Source organism: Macrobrachium nipponense, chromosome 22 (assembly GCF_015104395.2).
Source record: "Macrobrachium nipponense isolate FS-2020 chromosome 22, ASM1510439v2, whole genome shotgun sequence".
In the NCBI taxonomy this organism is placed as follows: domain Eukaryota; kingdom Metazoa; phylum Arthropoda; class Malacostraca; order Decapoda; family Palaemonidae; genus Macrobrachium; species Macrobrachium nipponense.
In genome coordinates this window covers 47624707-47649720 of record NC_087213.1, presented here as the reverse complement: position 1 = coordinate 47649720, position 25014 = coordinate 47624707, and the positions used below count along the sequence as shown (strand labels likewise).

Below are 25014 nucleotides of genomic sequence, written 5' to 3'. Positions count from 1 at the left end.
AAGGCAAATTAACAGTAAGGAAACTCATTGTATCAAAACAAGGGCAGTCTGAAATGAGACGTACCTCGGTGGAGGCTTCAGATACCAGGATGTAGCGCATGGAGCAGTTCTCGTGGTGCCACACCGTGTAGTCGTCCACCCTCACAGCGCACCCCGCGTGGGACCGGCATACCTCGTGGCTGCAGGGGTCCTGAAGTACTGCACTGCAGCCCTTCTCTTGACAACAGGTAACCTGTAAGTCGAATGATACATGAGTACCATTGAAAACCTCCGGAGAGGTTTAACAATTAATTATCAGACTGCTGCCAGAGTGGCTCCGGCGTGCAGAATGTCTGTATATATATATAGATACATATCTATGTATGTACATATTTAAAATTATACAGGAAGGTAAGTGTCACCCTGTCGCAATTACTCCGGGGCCTGAATATAAAACCTGATGTCACAAGCAGAACGTGAGAGCATGATTTCAACAACTCCGGTCGGGGCCAGAGTAAAAACTTCATAGAATTATGAATTTGAGGCATACTCGGTGCCGGAAGTACATTCAGGCGATCAGGGGGAAAGAATGCTGAGACTGGGTGACAAATACCTGGCAGAGTGGGAACTCCGTCGTAAAAAGACATGATATGTGTGTATGTGTGTGTGTGCTGTGGAAAGGGATATATCATATATATACAATATATATATAATAATAAAACAAACTATAACTAAAAATAGAACTCCACGATAAGGCCGGAGCCTTAAGTCTGAAAATCCCATTCTCAAGGTCAGGGTCGGCGTTAGCCGGGGGTCTGAGACTGCTGGAGCAGGTAGGAGGGTGACAGACGTGAGGGGGGGGTGGAGGGGGTTAGTCATACGCAGGGTGAAACGGAGGAAGTCCCGGCCTCCCATGCCTAGAGGCCCACCTTAGCGGTGGAGGGAGGGGGAGGGACGAGTCCCTAAACCCTGTAGACAGGCGGCTGAGTACGGTACGCCTGAGCACCGAGTGTGTCCCCCTCCCTCCCCAAGGACACTCCCCCCCTAACCTAAGTAGACTCGGATAGGCTAGCTGGGTAGCGAGTGAGTCATCACCGCACCGAGGTGGGTGAGCGGGTAGGTAGGGGGGAAGAGGGAGAGGGAGGTGGGAGGTTGGTAACAGGGTGGCTCGTACGCGATCAACTGGAAACCTTCTCAGCCGGGTGAACAGACACGCGGTGTGAAAAGACCAGTCGATGAGGGAAGGCCTAAAGGCCAACTCAAGCCGCAACCATAGCACACAAATAAAGTCAATAAAATATCAATAATGAGATAGCTGACTAACCTAGCACGGGGTTGGAAAAATGAAACAACAAAATGGATGAGAGAAAGTAATGTCCTGAATGGCTAGGCTAATCGCAAATCTGACGATTTGGGTGTGTTAGCCTGGCATTCACGCGGCTAGTCAGTATGCCGTACCAAAAGAATCGGGGGCAGGCGACTAGGGAGCAGAAGGACAAAATACGAAGGGACAAGGTCCCAACGAAGGGTATGAGGGATATAACTCCTAACAACAGGGAATCAAGATCTGACTAGGCTAGGCTAAGATCCGAAACATGCGGTCGGAGCGATACAACCCCCATGAAGGGCTAGAATGAATAAAATCAAGCTAACTGCATTAAATGACAATAAATTATATAGATAAGGGAAAATACTGCTAAACATCAGCAGTCCAGATGGTATAGGAGACAAAAAGGAGCATGAAAGACCACCATGCGGTTGACGAGTCGGGAGAAGGCGGCGCGGGAACAATGATGCTCCCGCTACCTCTCTTCCAAGACTCAAAAACGATGTAGATCTTTATAATGAGATCTAAAACTTTAAAAGCAGTACTTAACTTGGATGCAGAAGCTTGAACCATCTTGGATCAGGGAAAAATTCCAGATGAAAGCGAAAACACTACACAGCAAAAATGCGTGTGACGCTAACGATGCTATCGAAAGGAATGACGCCAGAGATGCTCACTGTAGTAGTAGCGGGTAGCGGGGCTTTGGTTTGGCTCCTCTGTAGATGGGGGATTTTGGCGGAGAAGGAAGCTAATTGGCAAGGGACCTCTGGTAGTGGTTTCCACTGGCTCTTTTACTATACCGACACCTTTATTAAAAGGTGAGCGAGCCAGATTATTCTGGCACTATTGTTTCTCTTTTTTCTCTGTTATATATAGCAATATTTATGCCTTAGAAATGAGGATCAAGGATACATTTCACGGAGCGACACGGGCTGAGCCCAGAAATCATTATGTCCACACAGAATGTTGTTGCAAAAACTGAATCATGTTTCTTATAAACTGATGCCTCATCGTGACCAGGCTCCCGTGATATCTAGATCAAGTCTTGAATCATTATTCTTTCTCATGACCTCAAAAGTCATGTGTGTATGTTAGTTTGTACGTATGTCACTTTCCTAAGATCAAATTGAGAACTTTGGTATTTATTCTTTCTTGATCTCCCATCTACTCAAGAGTCCCTCCAAGAGCTCATACCTCTAAGATGAGTCTCGACTTGTAAATAATTAGACAGAGAATATATCACCCTTTTGTACTTCGAGTTGTTTCAAGAACCTTGAAGAATACCACTAGACGTGGCCATCAGAGAGAGAGAGAGAGAGAGAGAGACAGAAGGAGAGTCGAGAGAGAGAGAGAGAGAGAGAGAGAGAGAGAGAGAGAGAGAGAGAGAGAGAGAGAGAGAGATGCCAGTGATGGGCCTCGATTACAAACCGCCATTCACAAGTGTGAATCAAAATTACCCAACGGCTGACCACTTTTCCTGCACATTGTAGAAAGCTGGTCGAAGCCATAACAAATGCACCTGGCCACCCACACAACCTCATTGATATTTATCCCAACGTCACTGATGTTTACCTGCCTCCAAACATCACACCCATATTCATCCCAATGTAACTGATGTTTACCTGCCTCCAAACATCACACCCATCTTGAAACTAATGGGCCATGGGATCACTGCCATTTTCAAGTGCTATTACCATCAGCTAACATTTGGCGGGTTGTAGAATCAACACATATGAATGGAGAATTAATAATCTGTGAATTCTGGAAGGAATATGACACCTACAAAACGATCCTAACTATAAACAGTGCTAGGACTCAGCCATGGGCATGAGGGGCACATGGATGAAATTGTGCCCTCAATTTGTTCAAGATTTCAAGGACTTTGTTGAGGTAGCTGTGAAAAAGCCTTGGTGACACTCAGCAATCGACTGTAAAAGGACTTAGGGAGGAGGATTTTGTCTTGTTATTTATGAAAGACAAGCAGCCACTGAAGAATGAGGACTTAGAGATTCCCAAGCAACATGACTACAAAGAGGGGCAGGCACCTGAATCAGAAGCATGATGCTTTGACAACAAAATGAAGCAGACCTCTGTGCGCACTGAAAATCTCCTAACACTTTTTGGGAAGAATCCCAATGCTGAACGCTTTGCCAAGGTAATGAGGGCAATGCATAACTCAAGTGGTTTGTTATAAGATCATTTTGTATGAGAAAAAGAGCACTCCCAACCAGTTCTAGCTGTATGCAAAATGGAGAAGAAATTCAGCCTTCAATATACTCTACACAGTCCTTTCCTTCTTCCTCCACCTTCCTCTTCATGCCCATCAACCACATTGATGTCAACCATAAGGTAGGTACAGTTCAGTGCAAAGTACTACATACATGTAATTTTCTTCCATTTCTTTTATATTCTTTTTTATTAAATATGTATAAATTTACTGAATTAAAATGACTGCAAAATGTTTAACTAAGAAAACTTACTGTAGATGAATTAGTGATATTATGCGGTAGCTTATAGGTACATGTCTAGGAACAAACTAGTAAGGTATTACTGGCAGTCCCCGGCTTACAACGGGGGTTCCGTTCTTGAGACGTGTCATAAGCCGAAAATCGCCGTAAGAAAACCTTACTTTTCATGCTTTATGTATATTAAAAACTATGTAAACTGCATTTCTGGGCTCAGCCCGTGTCGCTTTGTGAAATATCCCTTCAGTTCATATTTCTAAGGTAAATAATGCTAACATTACCAGAGAAAAATAAAAGAGGGGGATGTCAGGGTATCCTGACTCGCTCACCCTAAATAAAAAGAGGGTGTCGGTATGGTACTGGGGCGAGTGAAACCACTACCATGGACCTCTTGTCATTTAGACCTCTCCTTCACCAAAATCCCCCTGCTAGAGAGAGCTGGTACACAGCCCGCACCAGCAACTACTACTACTTGCTCCCCCACGCCAACACCAGCGCCTCTAGTGGCCATCCTTTCCGTTAGCGACATCCTGCACGCACGTGTTTTTTCTCTGTCGTGATTTGTGCTTTCGTTTTGGATTTTCCGTTACCATTATGGAACTTCTAGCCATCGCCGCAGCTAAGTTAAGTACTGCCTAAGTGTTACACATAATTTTAGCCAGACAGGACCCGTTTTACAGCCATTTTTTAAATATTATAACGGTGCCTCCTGCGACACGGCTGCAGGCTCGCCATGCCGGCTCGCCTCATGTGATTCATTACTAGCTCCTTCGGTCTTCTATACCGAGGTAGCTACGTCTGTGCAGTATCTATGATTAATCATACATGTGGTGCAAGATGTGCTATTTGTATTTAATTTTTTATTGTATTTTATTTTGGGAATCTTATGCCTTTATGTCTTAGCTCTGTTCATGTATGCATGCGCCTTTGTCTAGGTCTGTTAGGCATGTGGGGTCGTGTGCCCCTCTCTCTTTTTTAGTCCTACTACCCTGGCCGTCGCCCTCCGTCTCTACGTATCGGCAGAGGCCAGCTCCTGAGTAGTTGGGTTTCCTACCTTCCAGGTAGAGTAGCCTAGCTTCTCTAGGACGTTTCTTTTCCTTTGTCTTTTGATTCCCTTCCTTTTCTATTCTGATAAGGTGTTTTATTTATGTTGCATGTTTGAGATGGTTTGGGCTAGCCTAGGCTATCTCAGTTCGCCTGGTCTATCCGTCTGCGTGGTCCTACCACGTTTGCGGTGGGCCAGACGATCGCCACGAGCCACCAGCTCAGTCCCCCTACCTGCTTACCTCCCCCTAGCGGGGGGGGGGGGGGGGGGGGGGGGGGTGTCCTGAGTCTGGCTCTTCATACCGTTCTCTCCCAGGGTTCCATGGGGGGGTCTCTTGTGCGCTCGGGTTGAGTTGGCCACCTCACCCGCTCGTACTTGGTCTCCCTCGGGTCCCGCCTCAGCTCTCTCCTACCCAGGTCACCCTGGCCTACCCACCGCGCCAGCGGCGGGCTCAACTGGCTCCGTCAGTTCCTTGGGGGGTGACGGAGAGTAGCTCTTCTACATGCATCTATATATATATGTAATTGTTTGTTTATTATTTGTATTATCTTTATGTTTGTCTATTCTGCCAGACCGGCGGAGTGCCCGCTCACCATCCGGGTTCTCCTTCTGCCTGCGGAATTTTTATACGGCGGAGCTGAGCACCTACCCTTATTATTTCTTATCCGGATTAACCCTCTCATGTTCCTCCGCTGTCCTCGTACTCCTCACCCCGGTGTATAGACTGGTAGCTAGTTTGGTGAAACTCCTTACTCCGGTGCCCTGGAAACTATCTGACTAGTATACCAGGTCTTACGGACTTATCTCTACTGGAGAACAGGAGAGGGCTAATTCCAAAAATTTTCACTCCGGCATGCAGCAGAGTATTATATCTCTTAACGGGCTAGTCCTGTTAGTAACTGGCGATACTCATGTATCTGTCCACTTACAGGCTACCAACTGCCAGGAACCCGGCTGCAATGCCATATTGCAGGACCCCTGTGGCCACGAGGTCTGCCGGGCTCACGCCCCCTGTGCCATCCGCCATGGTGACATGGTGGTATGGCATCACGAAGCCTGCTCCATCTGCTATGATTTGGTGGATCAGTTTTCCTCCGGCGTAAGTATATACTGGAGTACTTTGCTTATAACTGGTTATTCAAGCAATTCTGTAAGAGATATAAACATTGTTTAGTTTTAAATATTTAATCATATAACTTTGGGGATTCGTTGTAAGGACTACAATGACCCTCTCTTCCAGGCTGCCGCCGTGAAAGACGCCGCATCAGCTACCCTGAAGGCCTGGGTCGGCGGGTTCGGGAAGAATGCGTCCAAGGGGCAGCCATACATCCTGGATAAGAGTATGGCTGTCCGCCTCTTCCCGGGCGGGAACTCAACCGGATATGTCGACCCGGCAGCGGCGGCTCCATGCATCGCCGCCATTCAGCAGCAGGTGGCGCAGGTTTGTTGGGGGCTCAAGGGCTTCCCTTGGGTCCGTCTGGATCGTCTTCTCCTAATTTCTCTTCTACTTCCTTCCAAGGCTTTACAGAGAGTGATGTTCCGGTCAGGTCGAAATCCACTTCAGCTATTCCTAAGTGAAAGGGAAGAGGGAGTTGAAGACCCTAGAGAAGACGTCGCCTAAGAAGACCACGTCTTCCACATCTCATAAGTCTCCGGCTCACCACCCCGGAGCAGAGAAATCGAAGTCCTCTTTGACTTCATATTCTAAAGGGTCCAGAGGCAAGTCCTCTAAGGATAAGGCCCATGTTTCTACAGAGCCTGAGCCTTCAACGTCCACCGGAACATGTCCTAAGACTCCCATGACTATCAGGGACCCTAGTCCCTTCGACACAGAGGCATTTACTGCTAATATAATGCAGCAAATGAGAAACTTGGTCGGTAACCTAGTTAACGACAAGTTTGAACAGATGTTTTCACACATCTCCACCTCGTTCGAGGAGTCTGGTCAGTCGATCCGGAGTATTTCAGAGAGACTGACAAATCAGGAGAATCTGATGGCGGGCATCAGGGAGAATCCCGCAGCAGTTCTCCCACAGTCAGGTGTGGCAGCACAACCCATGCCGGACTATGATTCTCTTCCTCCCTTCACGGCGAGTAATCCATGGAGGGTTGCAGCTTATGCCCCCTTTAAGGATGGCATGCTGACCTTGCCGGATTGTGGTACTCGAAGAATAGAAGACTTCGAGTTCCACCCCACCAACCTTCAACCACCATTTATGGGCTATACTCGTCTGACAGAGACAGCAATGAGAAGGGAGGATAGGATCCCAAAAGAAACGATAATTTATAGCCGGGATCAAGCTCAAAGGGAGTGGATCAGGAGCTTAGAAGATTGGGACTGTATAAATACCAAACTTCAGGCTTTCAAAAGCCCCTTTACCATCTTTGTGGCAGAGGAAGAAACGCCCATCCTCTTCACCACAAAGCTAGCAGAGTTGACTCTACGGGCAGCCATGAAAGACGAGCCTATGCCCCAACTTCGGGAGACGGAGCCAACATCACTTCTCCTTCCAGGGACCGAAGACCTTTGGGCAGATCTCCCGGCTACTTTCACTGTAGGGAAGCTCAAACCAGATTGCGCAATCGCACAATTTGGCGAGAGACTTCCTAGGCTTTCGGATAACCTTATCCAAGCAGAATTTGATGCTAGGACTAGGTTAGGGAGGACCTTGAATGCATTAGTGATGACGGAGGTTGCCGCGGTGACATACGGGACGGAACCTCTTTTTAAACTTCTAGCCAAAGCACAGACACACACCGTTCAGTGTGATCTGTACGACTTTGTCATGGCAAGACACAACTGCAGAAAACATGTACTGCAGGAGGGCACAATCCGTCATGAGCCGAATAAACTACGAGCGTCTTCAATCTGGGGTGCTGACCTCTTTCCAGAGGCTGTAGTGAATGAGGTCCAGCACGAAAAAACAAGGCTTAACCAGAGCCTTAAGGTCCGCTGGGGCCTGACATCCAAGAGGAAGCCCGAACCTACTTCCTCAGCTTCAAAGAAGCTGAAAAAGCCTAGGAAGTTCCCACCTTTCCAGGCTGCTCAGCAACAACAGGTGGTACAAGCCGTGCCGATGTCCCAGGTGGTTCAACCTTCAACTTCTAAGAACCAGTCCCAGCCAATACTACTACTGACCTCTCAGAATCAGCCTTCGACCTCGTACGCAGTATCTCCAGCCTTCAACCCAGTCTTTGAAGGTCAGGCGTTCCAAGCCTTTAATCAGTTTGGAAGAGGAAGCAGGGCTAGAGGTGCATTTTGCCAAAGAGGTGGCGGAAGAGCACCTAGCAGAGGCAAACACTTCCGGGGAGGACGTGGATCACGCCCTGCCCCAAGTCAGTGAGAACCCTCAGGTAGGAGGGAGACTGTTTCTCTATCGTCACAGATGGGGATTCAGCAGTTGGGCACAAAGCATTGTGTCCAAAGGACTGGGATGGAGTTGGAACAAAGGTCCCCCTCCATCCAAGACCTTCCTTCAAGAACCAACAAAGGAATTGACGGAGTATGCACAAGAACTCCTTCATAAAGGGGTAGTATCAAGAGTCAAGCATTTAAAGTTTCAAGGACGCTTGTTCAGCGTGCCAAAGAAAGGCTAAACCAAATGAAGAATAATCTTAGACTTGTCCCGTCTAAACTTATTCATTCGTTGCAACAAGTTCAAAATGCTGACTATCTCGCAGGTGCGGACCTTACTTCCCCGTGGGGCCGTCACCACCTCTATCGATGTTACAGACGCATACTATCATATCCCAGTTGCAAGACACTTCCGCCCGTAGCTAGGCTTCAGACTGGGAAACCAGGCATTCTCCTTCAAAGTGATTCCCTTCAGGTTAAACGTGGCCCCCAGGGTGTTCACGAAGATAGCGGAATCAGTAGTTCAACAACTAAGATCCCAGGGGATAATGGTAGTAGCGTATCTGGACGATTGGCTCGTTTGGGAAACAACCATCGAAGAATGCCTGAAAGCCACGAGCAAAGTAATACAGTTTCTGGAACATCTGGGGTTCCAAATAAACAAGGCCAAGTCCAGGCTAACGACGGAATCTCGCTTTCAATGGCTCGGCATTCAATGGGATCTGAACTCCCACACTCTGTCAATTCCGTTGGACAAAAGGAAGGAAATAGCCAAAGCAACAAGGCAATTCCTCAAATGCAAACTAACATCAAGGAGAAACCAGGAAAGAATCCTAGGCTCTCTCCAGTTTGCGTCAGTTACAGACGTTCTGTTAAAAGCAAAGTTGAAAGATATAAATCGGGTCTGGCGCTCAAGAGCAAACAACAAATCTCGGGACAAGTTGTCAGCCATCCCGCCGATTCTCCGCAAACGACTCCGCCCCTGGGTGGAGGTCAAGAACCTGTCCAAATCGGTCCCTCTCCAATTTCCCCCTCCGGCGTTGGTTATCCACACGGATGCTTCTCTAAGCGGGTGGGGAGGATACTCCCAATTCAGGAAAGTACGAGGGACTTGGTCACCTCAGTTCCGCCAGCTTCACGTAAATGTTTTAGAAGCTATGGCAGTATTCCTCACATTGAAGAGGCTCCTACCAGCCAAGAAATCCCACATCAAGCTGGTATTGGACAGTGCAGTAGTAGTACACTGCATCAACAGGGGAGGATCCAAATCAAGTCATGTGAACCACGTCATGATAGCCATTTTCTCACTAGCAGCCAAGTACAAATGGCATCTATCCTCTACTCTCAGTTCCTCTAGAATCAGAGTGGTCTCTGGACAGGCGCTCATTCCAGTGGATATGCCAAAATGTCCCAGGCCTCCAGGTGGATCTTTTCACATCACAATCGAACCACAAGCTCCCGTGCTGTGTGGCTCCCAACCTGGACCCTCTGGCTTATGCCACAGACGCCATGGCCATAGATTGGAATCAGTGGAAGAAGATATACATCTTTCCTCCAGTGAATCTTCTATTGAAAGTCCTGAACAAGCTCAGGTCTTTCAAGGGACAAGTTGCTCTAGTAGCCCCGGACTGGCCCAAGAGCAACTGGTTCCCCCTTCTTCTGGAATTGGGTCTCCGGCCTCAACGGATTCCCAATCCCAAGCTATCTCAATCAGTACAAATGAGGATTGTGTTTGCTTCCTCAGGAATTCTCAAAACCCTAACTTTATGGACTTCATGAAGTTCGCAGCTAAAAGAGATGCAAATATTGATCCTCAGAATATTCTTTTCTTAGAATCGGATAAAAGAGAATCAACTTTACGTCAGTATGACGCAGCAGTTAAAAAACTAGCAAATTTCCTGAAGGAAACGGATTCTCGAACCATGACTACTAATCTGGCTATATCCTTCTTCAGATCCTTATTTGAAAAAGGTCTAGCAGCTAGTACTATTACAACCAATAAATCAGCTTTGAAGAAAATCTTCCAGCTTGGCTTTAAGATTGACTTAACGGACTCTTATTTTTCGTCTATTTTTAAAGCTTGTGCTAGGCTCAGATCATCAGAAAGACCTAGCTCAATCTCATGGTTCTTAAATGATGTTCTCAAACTGGCTTCAGATACTAACAACGATTCATGTAACTATATACCACTCCTAAGGAAAACATTATTTCTGTTAAGCCTGGCCTCAGGAGCCAGGATATCTGAACTGTTGGCTCTCTCCAGAGACTCTGGCCATATTGAATTTCTCCCTTCAGGAGAAGTTCTTCTATCCCCAGATCGTAGCTTTTTGGCCAAAAATGAGGATCCCTTAATGAGATGGGGTCCTTGAAAGATCCTCCCTCTTCCTCAAGACCCTTCTCTATGTCCAGTGACGACCTTACGAGCCTATCTGTCCAGGACATCTTCTAGGTCCTCAGGTCCCCTATTCATAAGGGAAAAAGGTGGCACTATTTCCCTAAAAGGAATTAGGCAACAGATCCTATATTTTATCAAACAAGCCAACCCTGATTCATTCCCTAAAGACCACGACATCAGGGCAGTAGCCACCTTAATTAATTATTTCCAACATATGAATTTCGATGATCTAAAGAAGTATACAGGCTGGAATTTGCCGACAGTTTTCAGACGTCACTACCTGAAAACCTTAGAATCTCTTAAATTTCCGGCAGTAGCAGCGGGAAACACAGTTTCTCCTGACACTGCCTAAGTAGTTTTAGTCATAGATCCAGATCTCCTTTCTACCTGCCTCACTAACATTTTTCCTGTGATCCTGCCACCAGGCTCTACCCTATTTTGAGCCTTAGCTGCCAAAAGGCTATATCGTGATGTTTTCCCTTATTTTTATGCTAGGGTTACTCACAACTGTATATATTGCCAAAAGGCTATATTGTGATGTTCTCCCTTATTTTTATGCTAGGGTTACTCACAGCTGTATATATTGTATTATTCTAGTTTTAAGTTATCATAAGTTAGCATAAGTATACTGTCAAGTCCTATTACTTATTTTAAGGCTAACATAAGTTACTATGAATTAGTTTAAGTATTTATATAACTTTGTAATATTTAAGCTAGATTATACTCATATTTTGTCTTTTCGTGTTTTCTTATTACCTCTTAATGTTACCTTTCCCCAAGCTTGTGGCTAATTCTCTGGTACTATTTCACAAAGCGACACGGGCTGAGCCCAGAAAAGGGATTTTGACGAAGGAAAAATCTATTTCTGGGCAAGGGCCCGTGTCGCCCAGTGAAATCCCCCCCTGTTTTTTCTCCCGCCCTTGTGCCCAAGCTTGGTTTTCTAACGTCAAGGATGGCCACTAGAAGCGCTGGTGTTGGTGTGGGGGAGCAAGTAGTAGTAGTTGCTGGCGCGGGCTGTGTACCAGCTCTCTCTAGCAGGGGGATTTTGGTGGAGGAGAGGTCTAAATGACAAGAGGTCCGTGGTAGTGGTTTCACTCGCCCCAGTACCATACCGACACCCTCTTTTTATTTAGGGTGAGCAAGTCAGGATACCCTGACATCCCCCTCTTTTATTTTTCTCTGGTAATGTTAGAATTATTTACCTTAGAAATATGAACTGAAGGGATATTTCACTTGGTGACACGAGCCCTTGCCCAGAAATAGATTTTTCCATCGTCAAAATCCCTTTTTTATTGCATTTTCATAAAAAAAAACTTCAAATATTTATTATTTTGCATTTTTGGAGTCTTATTTTTTACACCAGATCGGCATCGTAAGCGGCCTAACCTGGAACATGTGTCATAACCCTGGAAATAATTTCTGATGAATAATTGAAAAGCGTCTTAACCTCGGAACGTCATAAGCCGAACCCATCGTAAGCCGGGGACCGCCTGTACTGTAGTTAAAATACACCCACACACACAGGTTTTGACATTAAAGGGTTAAACAATGAGATGTAAACATGGAGCATTTTTGATGTTGTTACATCGAGTAGGTAAAATATTACAAATGAAGAATTACAGGGTCACATGAGCAAAATAAACAAATAATCATGAAAGGGAAGTATGCAAACCATGAATGATTGGGATTTAAAGCACTAATAAGATACATTCAGAGCACAAATAACAAACTGATAAGGGACATGTAGAGAGAATAGTTCTCATCCCTTTGGAACCTCCAGTGCCTACTTTTTTATTGAGACATTCAGTAAAGTACTATTTTGTATTTACCACCAACACATTACCTGCATGATTCATCAATTGGTATAGACGTTATATGAGGGTCAGCAATGACAGGTTCAACGGTAGCTGAACTCAGTATGTCAAATTCCATATATCCACCTTTCATAAAATAATTTCCAATGCATCTTGTGAGCTCATGGTTACCAAGTTTAGCACCTAAAAGCAAGAAGATGGATCAATTTGGCAAGATTAATAAAATAAACTTTTCCAAAATTTTATTGCAAAATACACTTTGGTCCTACTTCGTTACAAAGCACATTTACTTTGCATCTGTCAATCATACTCTTGAAATATTAAAGATTCAAAACTGTTTGTTTCGTAGACACAAACATTTTACCTTTTAGTAATGTCTGCTTGCCAAGAGTTGCTTATTAAAAACACATAAAGCTCTAATTGGTTTCATTACCTATCCCAAGTTTTCATTTAATTTCTCATTTATGGACCAGATGAAGTTTTAACAGATTTAGTTAGGAGAATGGATATGAATAAAAAGTGAATGATGTATCTGTAAAAGCAAACTATTTTCAAGTGTCCATATACAATCTAACTCTTTTACTTTTTAATTATACCATACATAGTTCTATTTAGAAAGGAGGTGACTGACTTCTGAGTGCTTCCATGTCTATGATAGAAAACCACCATATGGTTCTTGTGGATTGTCTTCCATATACTATAGTAATTTTGGGGGCACTATTATTCTAAGCGATTTTAAAAGATACTAATATCAATACAAGACTATTTCACAAGTTCCTACAGAACCAGATTTGAAAAAAAGCAAATGAATAACAAAACAAATAAAAAAGAACAAGTATTGGCATATATATAAACAGCTAAACAAATTGAGGCCATTCAACAAGAATACATGGGGTTTGAAGTGCCATAGCAGCCAATTTTAAACTTACAAATATTAGCATCCACAATATTGCTATGCAGATCAATCAATACTTCATCCAAAAGAATTACACTTCTGGTAGTGAACAATTGACAATGATGCACCTCACAAGATTATGGATGCTGATATTCTAAAAATTAAGTTACCTTGATTCTCGATATGCATATATGTAACGAGAGCACTAATGGGCCAAATAAAATATCTTAAAGCTACAGTCCAAATCATAGATATCAATGCTGAGTCTACAGGTGCTTAGTGAACTTTGAACGAATTTGGTGTGGGGAGGGTGAAGTACCAATGCCAAGCATTAATGCAAATTGGCAATTAAAGACCTTGTGATTGTTTAAAAGAAGAATTTATTTAGGTACCATATCTAATCAAAACTGAGCGCAATACTGCATGTAAAATATTACTAAAAATTTTTTAAAAATTACCTAAGGAAATGTGACACATCATTCCTCACAAACTGCCAAATCTGCATTTACCCTAAGGGAAGGGTGAGGAGCAAAACAATTATAGTTTCAGGTCAACCTTTTCCTAAGTACCTCTGTATTATACTGCCATGCAGTCATGACACACTTTGGCAATACATAAAATATAAAAAAAAAACAGAAGAAAAGCTTTCATTATTGAAGGAAGACTAACTAGCCTTACAATAAATGAGAATGTAAATAACTTTACAAAAATGCACTCCAGATTATGAATTTACATGACTAAACATTGTTAATCCTTAAAAGGGAGAGAATAAGAGAGTTAACTGGAATTGGTTAACATTTAAATTGGATCTAATTTTTGTTTGTATATATCCATGTATGATATATATCTATCATTTCCAAAAGAAGGGTAACTCTAGACTCCATTGTTTGTAAGGAAATGAAAACCACAAAGTCCAACAGAGGATTATAACAGGTCAAGGGAGAACGGAAGGGTATATGTATACAATCTGCGAGCTACCTTCGAAAAATGGAAATATGTCAGCAGTGTGAGGCTCTCTTTAGCCGACCTCTGTGATTCACCCATAGTTTACAAGGTTTTACCCCATCCAGATCTTATTTTGCTCAAGTGCAAATCAAGGGTGCTTCTCATTTAATTTTCTTACAGACCAAGATGCAAACTTGCATAATGGTGTCACATCATAAGAAGGCCTGAAGTACTGGAAATTAATGAGACTGAAGCCCTTTATTTACAATCTCCATTGATAATTCCCTGTGTAACTGAGTGAATACAACTAGCAATAGAGCAGATCTTTGGTCAGCAGTAAATTTATAAGCTGGTTTGAATAAGTTGCTTCATATATGTAATTTGTTGACTGTGACATATGAAACGAAGTCAACTCATCCTCTAAAAGGGATTTTGACGAAGGAAAAATCTATTTCTGGGCGAGGGGCCTGTGTCGCCCAGTGAAATAGGTTCCTTTGATACTATTTCTAGGTATAAATATTGCTATTCATACCAGAGAAAAAGAGAAACGTTAGTGCCAAGGTAAATGGCTCGCTTACCTTGTAATAAAAGGTGTCGGTATATATATAAAGAGTGAGTGAAAACCACTACCAGAGAAACCCTGCCATTTAGCTTCTTCCTCCGCCAAAACCCCATCAACAGAGGAGCCGCACTATAGCCCCGCTACCATCTACTACTACAGTGAGCGCCTCTGACGTCATTCCTGAAGATAGCACCCAAGCTTGGGTTAAGCAGGGTGAGGAATACAGATACAGGGTGGGATTTCCCTGGGCGACACAGGCCCCTCGCCCAGAAATAGATTTTTCCTTCATCAAAATCCCTTTTCTGGGCTGAGCCCGTGTCGCTTCGTGAAATATCCTTTTAGCACATATTTTTAGGGTAAATAATACTAACATTACCAGAGAAAAAACTAAAATGGGATGTCAGGGTATTCTGACTCGCTCACCTTATATAAAAGGTGTCGGTATGGTTTCTGGGGCGAGTGAAACCACTACCACGGGTCTCTTACCATTTAGATTCTACCTTCTACAAAATCCCCCTTCTAGAGAGGGCTGATACACAGCCCACGCCAGTAACTACTACTTCTAGCGCTCCCAACGCCAGCACGAGGCCTCTAGCGGCCATCCTTTTCGTCAGCTCCATCTCGCACGCACATGTTTTTTCTCGCTGTGTTTTTGTGCTTTCGTTTTTGGATTTATCATTCATCATGGAACTCCAAGCCATCGCCGCAGCTAAGTTAAGTACTGCTAAAGTGTTTCACGTATTTTTAGCCAGCTAGGGCCCGTTTTACCGCTTTTATTTATGTGTCCTCTCTTTTAGTCCTGCCACCATGGCCGTCACCCTCCGTTCTTACGTATCGGCAGAGGCCAGCTCCCGAGTAGTTAGGCGCCCTCCCTCCCAGGTCAGTTAGCCTAACTTCTCCAGGACATTGCTTTCTCTATTTCTGCTTATTCTTTTCCTTTCCCTGTGTTATTTTATCTTTTGCATGCTAGAGACGGTTAGAGGTAGCCTAGGCTACCTCAGTTCGCCTGGTCTGTCCTACCACGCTTACGGCAAACCAGGCAATCACCATGAGCCACCCAGCTCTGTCCCCCTGCTTCTCCCTCCCTACGGGGGGAGTATCGCTCGCTCACGTTGCCACGTCAACCATCTGGGCTCTCTCCCCTCTTCCCCTCTACTCGGGGAGGGTACGGGAGTCAGCAGGGGGACATCTGGGGCTGACTCTTCCTACCGCTCTCTCTCACCCTTGGTTCCACGGGGGGGGGTCTCCTGTGTGCTCAGGCTCGGCTGGCCACCACTCTCGGCCGTGCTCGGGCCCCCTCGGGTCCCTTGCCGCTCTCTCTCACCCCGAGTCACCTCCCTTGCCCACCGCGTCAGCGGCGGGCTCCGCCAGCTCCTTAAGGGGGGTGACGGAGAGAAGCTCTGCTGCATGCATCTATTTACCATTATTTATTCTTGTTTTTATTACTACATGTTTTTATGTTCCGCTAAGCCGGCGGAGTTCCCGCTCACCAACCGAGTTCTCCTCCTGCCTGCGAGTTTTTCATTACAGCGGAGCTATGCTCCCCTTAATTATTTATTTATTTACTGGTTTAGCCTACTCATGCTTCTCCCCGCCGTCCTCGTACTCCTCGCTCCAGCGTATAGGCTGGTTACTAGTTTGGTGGAACTCCTTACCCCAGTGCGCCGGAATTATTCTAACTAGTATACCAGTCCTATTGGACACTCACCACTATAGGAGAACAAGAGAAGGCTAACATCTATGTTAACCACTCCGGTATCCGCCGGCGTTCAATATCACTTACTGGACTTAGTCCTGTTAGTCAGTGTTGATACTCATGTATCTGTTCACTTACAGGCCACCCATTGCCAGGAATCTGGCTGTAACGCTGTCCTACAGGACCCCTGTGGGCACGAGGTCTGCCGGACCCACGCCGTCTGCGCCATCCGCTACGGGGACATAGCGGTCTGGCACCATGAAGCCTGTTCCATTTGTTATGATCTTGTAGATCAGTTTTCCTCCGGTGTAAGTATATGCCGGAGTACAATTGTTATATATTTTTTGACTATACAGGTACAGTCCTAACAAGGGATATAACAATTGATATATTGCTCATATAGTTCGTCATATAATTTTAAGCTCCCCTAGCCTAGGGCTTACAATAACCCTCTCTTTCAGGCTGCTGCTGTCAAGGACGCCGCATCAACCACCCTGAAAGCCTGGGTTGGCGGATTTGGGAAGAATGTTACCAAGGGGCAGCCATACATCCTAGACAAGAATATGGCTGTCCGTATCTTCCCCAGCGGAAAGTCTACCTGCTACGTCGACCCGGCAGCGGCGGCCCTGTACATTGCCACCATTCAACATCAGGTGGCTCAGGCACTAGCAGACCCGGGGAACTCAGAAATCGCAGACGACGTGGCAATGCTAAATTTGGACCTCGAACCGATGGCGGTAGGTGAAGCAGGTAGTATGCTTGATGAGGCAAGTTTGTTGGGGGCTCAAGGGCTTCCCTTGGGTCCGTCTGGGTCTACTTCCCCTACCTATCCCTTCTACTGCTTCTTTTCAAGGTTTTTCAGAGTGTGAACTCTCGGTTAGGCCGAAGTCCACTCAAGCTATCCCTAAGGTGAAAGGGAAGCGTGAGATTAAGACCCTGGAGAAGACGGTGTCTAAAAAGACTACGTCTACTTCGTCTCATAAGTCTCCAGCTCACCATCCCGGAGCAGAGAAGTCAAAGTCTACCTCTTCGCACTCCAAAGGGTCCAGAGGCAAGTCCTCGAGGGACAAGGCTCAGCTACCTGCAGATCCTGATCAAGGAACCTAGCCCCTTCGACACGGAAGCATTTACTGCAAGTATCATGCAGCAAATGGGGAACTTTGTCGGGAACCTAGTTCAGGACAAATTCGAACAGATGTTGACTCACATCTCTTCTTCTTTTGAGGAGTCGGGCCAGTCGATCCGAAACATTTCGGAAAGACTGACCAACCAGGAGAATCTGATGGCAGGTCTCCAAGAGAACCCTTCAGCAGTTCTCCCACAGCCCGGTATGGCGATGCAAGCCATGCCGGACTACAACACCCTCCCTCCTTATACGGCGAGCAACCCATGGAGGGTCTCGTCTTATGCCCCCTTTAAGGACGGAATGCTAACGTTGGGGGACTGTGGTACTCGAAGGCTTGAGGACTTCGAGTTCCACCCTGCTGACCTGCAGCCCCCCTTCATTGGTTACGCCCGTCTCACAGAGACAGCGATGAGGAAGGAGGACAGAATACCCAAGGAGACTGTCATTTTCAGCCGAGATCAGGTTCAGAGAGATTGGCTGAGGAACTTAGAGGACTGGGATTACACCATTACCAAGATGCAAGCCTTTAAGAGTCCCTTTACTATCTTTGTGGTGGACGGAGAAACCCCCATTCCGTTCACCACAAAGGTGGCAGAGTTAACCCTTCAGGCCGCTACGAGGGATGAGCCCATGCCTCAACTCCGAGAAACGGAGCCCACATCTCTTCTCTTCCCAGGCACCGAAGATCTTTGGGCAGATCTCCCAGCTACCTTTACAGTAGGGAAACTCAAGCCAGATTGTGCAATAACACAATTTAGCGAAAGGCTTCCCAGGCTAGGAAGGTCCCTAAATACCCTGGTGATGACAGAGGTTTCGGCCATAACTTAAGGTAATGAACCCCTTTTCAAACTGATTGCTAAGTCACAGACACACACGGTGTAATGTGATCTTTATGACTTCGCGATTGCAAGACGCAATTGCAGGAAACACGTCCTGCAAGAGGCTACCATTCGCCACGAACCAAATAAGTTGCTCGTGGCTTCCATCTGGGGTGCTGATCTCTTTCCGGAGTCGATGGTCAACTCGGTTCAATACGAGGCGACAAGACTTAATCAAAGTCTTAAGGTCCGTTGGGGACTTTCGAGTAAGAGGAAGCCTGAATCAACTTCCTCTTCTAAAAAGTTGGAAAAGCCCAGGAAATTCCAACCTTTCCAGGCTACCCACCAACAGCAGGTGGTACAGGCAGTGCCAGTCTCTCAGGTGGCACAACCCTCCACTTCGAAGAGTCAGTCACAACAGTTCCTCCTATTGACTACCCAGAATCAGCCCTCTACCTCTTTCGTAGTATCACCGGCCTTTAATCCAGTTTTTGAAGGCCAAGCTTTCCAACCTTTTAACAGGTTTGGAAGAGGCAGTAGGACTAGAGGTGCATTTCGCCAAAGAGGCAACGGAAGAACCCCTAGCAGAGGCAAACACTTCCGAGGAGGACGCGGAACACGACCTGCCCCAAGTCAGTGAGGACCCTCAGGTAGGAGGGAGACTGTTCCTCTATCGCCACAGATGGGGGTTCAGCAATTGGGCACAAAGTATTGTGTCCAAAGGACTGGGATGGAGCTGGATCAAGGGCCCTCCTCCATCCAAGAGCTTCCTTCAACGGCCAACGTCGGCATTGACGGAGTACGCTCAAGAACTCCTTCAGAAAGTAGTGTCAAAAGTCAGGCATTTAAAGTTTCAAGGTCGCTTGTTCAGCGTGCCAAAGAAAGGCTCAACCAAACGAAGAATAATCTTAGACTTGTCCCGTCTAAACTTATTCATTCGTTGCGACAAGTTCAAAATGCTGACTATCTCGCAGGTGCGGACCTTACTTCCCCGTGGGGCCGTCACCACCTCTATCGATCTTACAGACGCATACTATCACATCCCAGTGGCAAGACACTTCCGCCCGTATACCTAGGTTTCAGACTAGGGAATCAGGCATTCTCCTTCAAAGTAATGCCCTTCGGGTTGAACGTGGCCCCCAGGGTATTCACGAAGATGGCGGAGTCAGTAGTTCAACAACTAAGGTCTCAGGGGATAATGGTAGTTGCGTATCTGGACGATTGGCTTGTTTGGGCAACAACCATCGGAGAATGCCGCAAAGCAACGGTCAAGGTAATACAGTTTCTGGAACATCTGGGGTTCCAAATAAACAAGACCAAGTCCAAGCTAACGCCGGACTCCCGCTTTTAATGGGATTTAAACTCCCATACTCTGTCAATTCCGTCAGCCAAAAGGAAAGAAATAGCCAAAGCAACAAAACAATTCCTCAAATGCAAACAGACTTCAAGGAGAAACCAGGAAAGAATCCTAGGTTCTCTCCAATTTGCCTCAGTGACAGACGTTCTACTGTAGGCAAAACTAAAAGACAAACCGGGTCTGGCGCTCGAGAGCAAACAACAAGTCTCGGGACAGATTGTCAGCCATCCCGCCGATTCTCCACAAACGACTCCGCCCCTGGGCAGAGGTCAAGAATCTATCAAATTCAATTCCTCTTCAATTTCCCCCTCCGGCATTAGTTATCCACACAGATGCTTCACTAAGTGGTTGGGGAGGGTACTCTCAGTTCAAAAAAGTACAAGGGACTTGGTCCCCTCAGTTCCGCCAGCTTCACATCAATGTATTAGAAGCTATAGCAGTGTTTCTCAAACTGAAGAGGCTCCTACCAGCCAATAAATCTCATATCAAGCTGATATTAGACAGGGCAGTATTAGTACACTGCATCAACAGAGGAGGATCCAAATCAAGCCATGTGAACCATGTCATGATAGCCATTCTTTCACTAGCAGCCAAGTACAAATGGCACCTATCCTCCACTCTCCTGGCAGGGGTAAGGAACGTGATAGCAGACGCCCTGTTTCGCTCAGTTCCTCTAGAATCAGAGTGGTCTCTGGACAGGTGTTCATTCCAGTGGATATGCCAAAAGGTTCCAGGACTCCAAGTGGATCTTTTCGCGTCACAGTCGAACCACAAGCTCCCATGCTATGTGGCTCCCAACCTGGACCCTCTGGCTTATGCCACAGATGCCATGGCCATAGATTGGAATCAGTGGAAGAAAGTGTACATCTTTCCTCCAGTGAATCTTCTGAAAGTTCTGAACAAACTCAGGACTTTCAAGGGACAAGTTGCTCTAGTAGCTCCCGATTGGCCCAAGAGCAACTGGTTCCCATTACTTCTGGAATTGGGTCTCCGACCTCAACGGATTCCCAATCCCAAGCTATCTCAACCAGTACAAACGAGGACAGTGTTCGCTTCCTCAGGAATTCTCAAAACCCTAACTTTATGGATTTCATGAAGTTCGCAGCTAAAAGAGATGCAGACATTGATCCTCAAAACATCCTTTTCCTAGAATCGGATAAAAGAGAATCGACCCTACGTCAGTATGATGCAGCTGTTAAAAAACTAGCCAATTTCCTGAGGGAAACAGAATCTCGAACCATGACTACCAACCTGGCTATCTCCTTCTTCAGATCTTTATTTGAAAAAAGTTTAGCAGCCAGTACTATTACTACCAATAAGTCAGCTCTAAAGAAAATTTTTCAATTTGGTTTTAAAATAGACTTAAGACTCCTATTTCTCGTCTATTCCTAGAGCTTGTGCTAGGCTCAGACCAACAGAGAGACCTAGCTCAGTTTCATGGTTCTTAAATGATGTTCTCAAATTGGCTTCAGATACTGATAACGATTCATGTGGCTATATACCCCTCCTAAGGAAAACATTATTTCTTTTAAGTCTGGCCTCAGGAGCCAGGGTATCTGAACTGTCGGCCCTTTCTAGAGATTCGGGCCATATCGAATTTCTTCCATCAGGAGAAGTTCTCCTCTCTCCAGATCGAAAATTTTTGGCCAAAAATGAGGATCCATCAATGAGGTGGGCCCCTTGGAAGATCCTTCCTCTTCCTCAAGACCCCTCTTTATGTCCAGTTACGACCTTACGAGCCTATCTTTCTAGGACATCTATGAGATCCTCAGGCCCCTTATTTATGAGGGAAAAAGGTGGCACTATTTCCTTGAAAGGAATTAGGCAACAGATCTTGTACTTTATTAGACAAGCCAACCCAGATTCGTTCCCCAAAGTCCACGACATTAGGGCAGTAGCTACCTCAATCAATTATTTCCAACACATGAATTTTGATGATCTGAAAAAGTACGCAAGCTGGAAATCGCCGACAGTTTTCAGACGCCACTACCTGAAATCCTTAGAATCTCTTAAGTTTCCAGCAGTAGCAGCGGGAAACACAGTTTCTCCTGACTCTGCCTAAGTAGTTTAGTTGTAGATCCAGATCTACTTTCTACCTGCCTCACTAGCATCCTTCCTGTAATCCTGCCACCAGGTTCTACTCTGTTTTGAGCCTTAGATGCCAAAAAGAGCTATAATTGTGATGTTTTCCTTATTTTTTTGCTAGGATTACTCACACCTGTAAATAACCTATTATATTGTCTAGTTTTAAGGTTATTGTAAGTTATCATAAGTTTACTATAAGTTACCATAAGTTAAGTTAAGTATATATATATCATATCTGCTGTAATTATAACTTTTAGATTATACTCCTCTAATTTACTCTGTTTTTTCTTATTCCCTTCTGATATTTTAATTTTCCTCAAGCTTGTGGCCATTTCTCTGGTACTATTTCACGAAGCGACACGGGCTGAGCCCAGAAAAGGGATTTTGACGAAGGAAAAATCTATTTCTGGGCAAGGGCCCGTGTCCCCCAATGAAATCCTACCCTGCATTACACCCACCCTTGGGCCCAAGCTTGATTTTCTAACTCCAAGGATGGCCTCTAGAGGCGCTTGTGCTAGTAGTAGTAGTTACTGGTGTGGGCTGTGTATCAGCCCTCTCTAGCAGGGGGATTTTGTAGAAGGAGGAATCTAAATGGTAAGAGACCCATGGTAGTGGTTTCACTCGCCCCAGAAACCATACCGACACCTTTTATATAAGGTGAGCGAGTCAGAATACTCTGACATCCCATTTTAGTTTTTTCTCTGGTAATGTTAGTAATATTTACCTTAGAAATATGTACTAAAAGGATATTTCATTGGGCGACACGGGCCCTTGCCAAGAAATAGATTTTTCCTTCATCAAAATCCCTTTTCTGGGCTCAGCCTGTGTCGCTCTGTGAAATAGTGCCAGAGAATTAGCTCCACCAAGCTTGGAAGAAAATACAAAATACTAAAATTAGCAGGTAAAACAAACACTAGTAAGGTTAATTAGTATAATGTACAACTTAAAAGTACAAAATGGTACAAGTGAAGGGTAAAGTATATTTTACCAACTTAAAATTACTTAGCTTAAGACTTAAAGGTACCAGCCCAAAAAACTTAACGGTACTTAAAAGTAAAACATGTAAGAAACAGAGACAATTAACCCTTAAACGCCAAAGCGGTAAAATAAAAATTGTCTCCCGAGTGCCGGAAGTGTTTCGGAGTGAGCGCGGAAGCGGAAAAAATATTTTTTTCAAAAAATTACAGCGCGCTTAGTTTTCAAGATTAAGAGTTCATTTTTGGCTCCTCTTTTTTTATCATTGGCTGAAGTTTCATTTCTGATGCAACCATCAGAAATGAAAAAAATTATCATTATCATATATAAATAATGCGATATATGATATCGCACAAACGAAGCTTCATATATAATTGTATTCAAATCGTGCTGTGCGCAAAACAGTTAAAGGTAACAAGTTACTTTTTTTCGTTCTAATGTACACTAAATTGCGATCATTTTGGTATATAACACATTGTAAAACGATAAAAGCATCACAGAGAAAATTTTATCACAAAATAATGCATGAATTCGTAATGCGCGGACGTAAACAAATATTTTTTTCAAAAATTCACCATAAATCTAAATATTGTCCTAGAGACTTCCAATTTCTTTCAAAATGAAGACAAATGATTGAATATTACTATACTGTAAGAGTATTAGCTTACAATTGCAGTTTTTGACCATATCTGACGAGTTAAAGTTGACCAAATGTCGAATTTTTTTATATATTTTTTTATATGCAATTACTTCAAAAATTAGAAAAGCTACAACCTTCAAATATTTTTTGTTTTATTCTGCATAAAATTGCGCACACTTTCATATATAAAACTCTATGAAATGCCTAATATGAAATGGAGCAAATATTCCGAGAATGGGACGTACACATTTCGGAGATTTGTGGCGGAGAATCCGCGAGTGGAGGGAAGGAAAGTTTTTTTTTTTAATTCACCATAAATCTAAATATTGTGCTAGAGACTTCAAATTTGTTTCAAGATGAAGATAAATGACTGAATATTACTAGACTGTAAGAGTTTTAGCTTACAATTGCGTTTTTCGACCATTTCGGTAGAGTCAAGTTGACCGAACGTGGTTTTTTCTATTTATCGTGATTTATATGCAAATATTTAAAAAATGAGAAAAGCTACAACCTTCAATTATTTTTGGTTGTATTCTACATGAAATTGTGCACATTTTCATATATAAAACTTTATGTAACGGCTAATTTAAAATGGTGCAAACATTACCACAATCGCACGTATGATTTTTTCGGAAGAGTTACCGCGCGGATGTCAAGAAAATGTTATTTTTTCATAAATTCACCATAAATCGAAATATTGTGCTAGAGACTTCCAATTTGTTGTAAAATGAAGGTAAATGATTGAATATTAATAGAATATAAACGTTTTAGCTTACAATTGCATTTTTCGACCATTTCGGTAGAGTCAAAGTTGACCGAAGGTTGAAAATTTGTCACTTATCATTTTTATATGCAAATATTTCAAAATTGATAAAAGCTACAACCATGGGTTGTTTTTAGTTGTATTGTGCATGAAATTGCGCACATTTCCATATATAAAACTTTATGTAACGGCTAATTTTAAAATAGTGCAAACATTACCACAATCGCATGTATGATTTTTTACGGAAGAGTTACCGTGCGGACGTAAGGAAAAAGTTTTTTTCATAAATTCACCATAAATCGAAATATTGTGCTAAGAGACTTCCAATTAGTTGCAAAATTAAGGTAAATGATTGAATATTACTAAAATATAGGAGTTTTATCTTACAATTGCGTTTTTCGACCATTTCGGTAGAGTCAAAGTTGACCAATGGTTGAAATTTTGGCACTTATCATTATTTATATGAAAATATCTCAAAACTGATAAAAGCTACAATCATGAGTATTTTATTGTTGTATTCTACATAAAAATGCCCACATTTTCATATATAATACTCCATGTAACGGCTAATTTAAAATGGTACAAAAATTATGTCAAAGTGACGAAATAATTTTCGAGATGTCACAGATACTTTTTAGTGCGGCAAGAAAGAAATTTGCGCTTGCGCGCCTCCGTAACGATTGTAAACAAAACAACACCTTGATCCGTGAACTCCCAGCATCCCCCAAGGCGCGTGATTCAAGAGTTTTTGGCTGGTAGGCCTAAAAGTATT

At 44.1% G+C, this 25014-nt stretch overlaps 1 protein-coding gene across 3 annotated transcripts in view; it reads right to left on the bottom strand.

Annotated features, from left to right (window-relative positions):
* The window catches only part of LOC135198627 (TGF-beta-activated kinase 1 and MAP3K7-binding protein 1-like), a 479012-nt gene that overhangs the window by 128070 nt on the left and 325928 nt on the right, over positions 1–25014 (bottom strand). For all 3 annotated transcript variants that reach the window (XM_064226386.1, XM_064226385.1, XM_064226387.1), the window contains one exon: positions 12410–12563. In XM_064226386.1, the coding sequence (XP_064082456.1) occupies positions 12410–12563 (154 nt within the window). The remainder of the gene's footprint in view (positions 1–12409; positions 12564–25014) is intronic.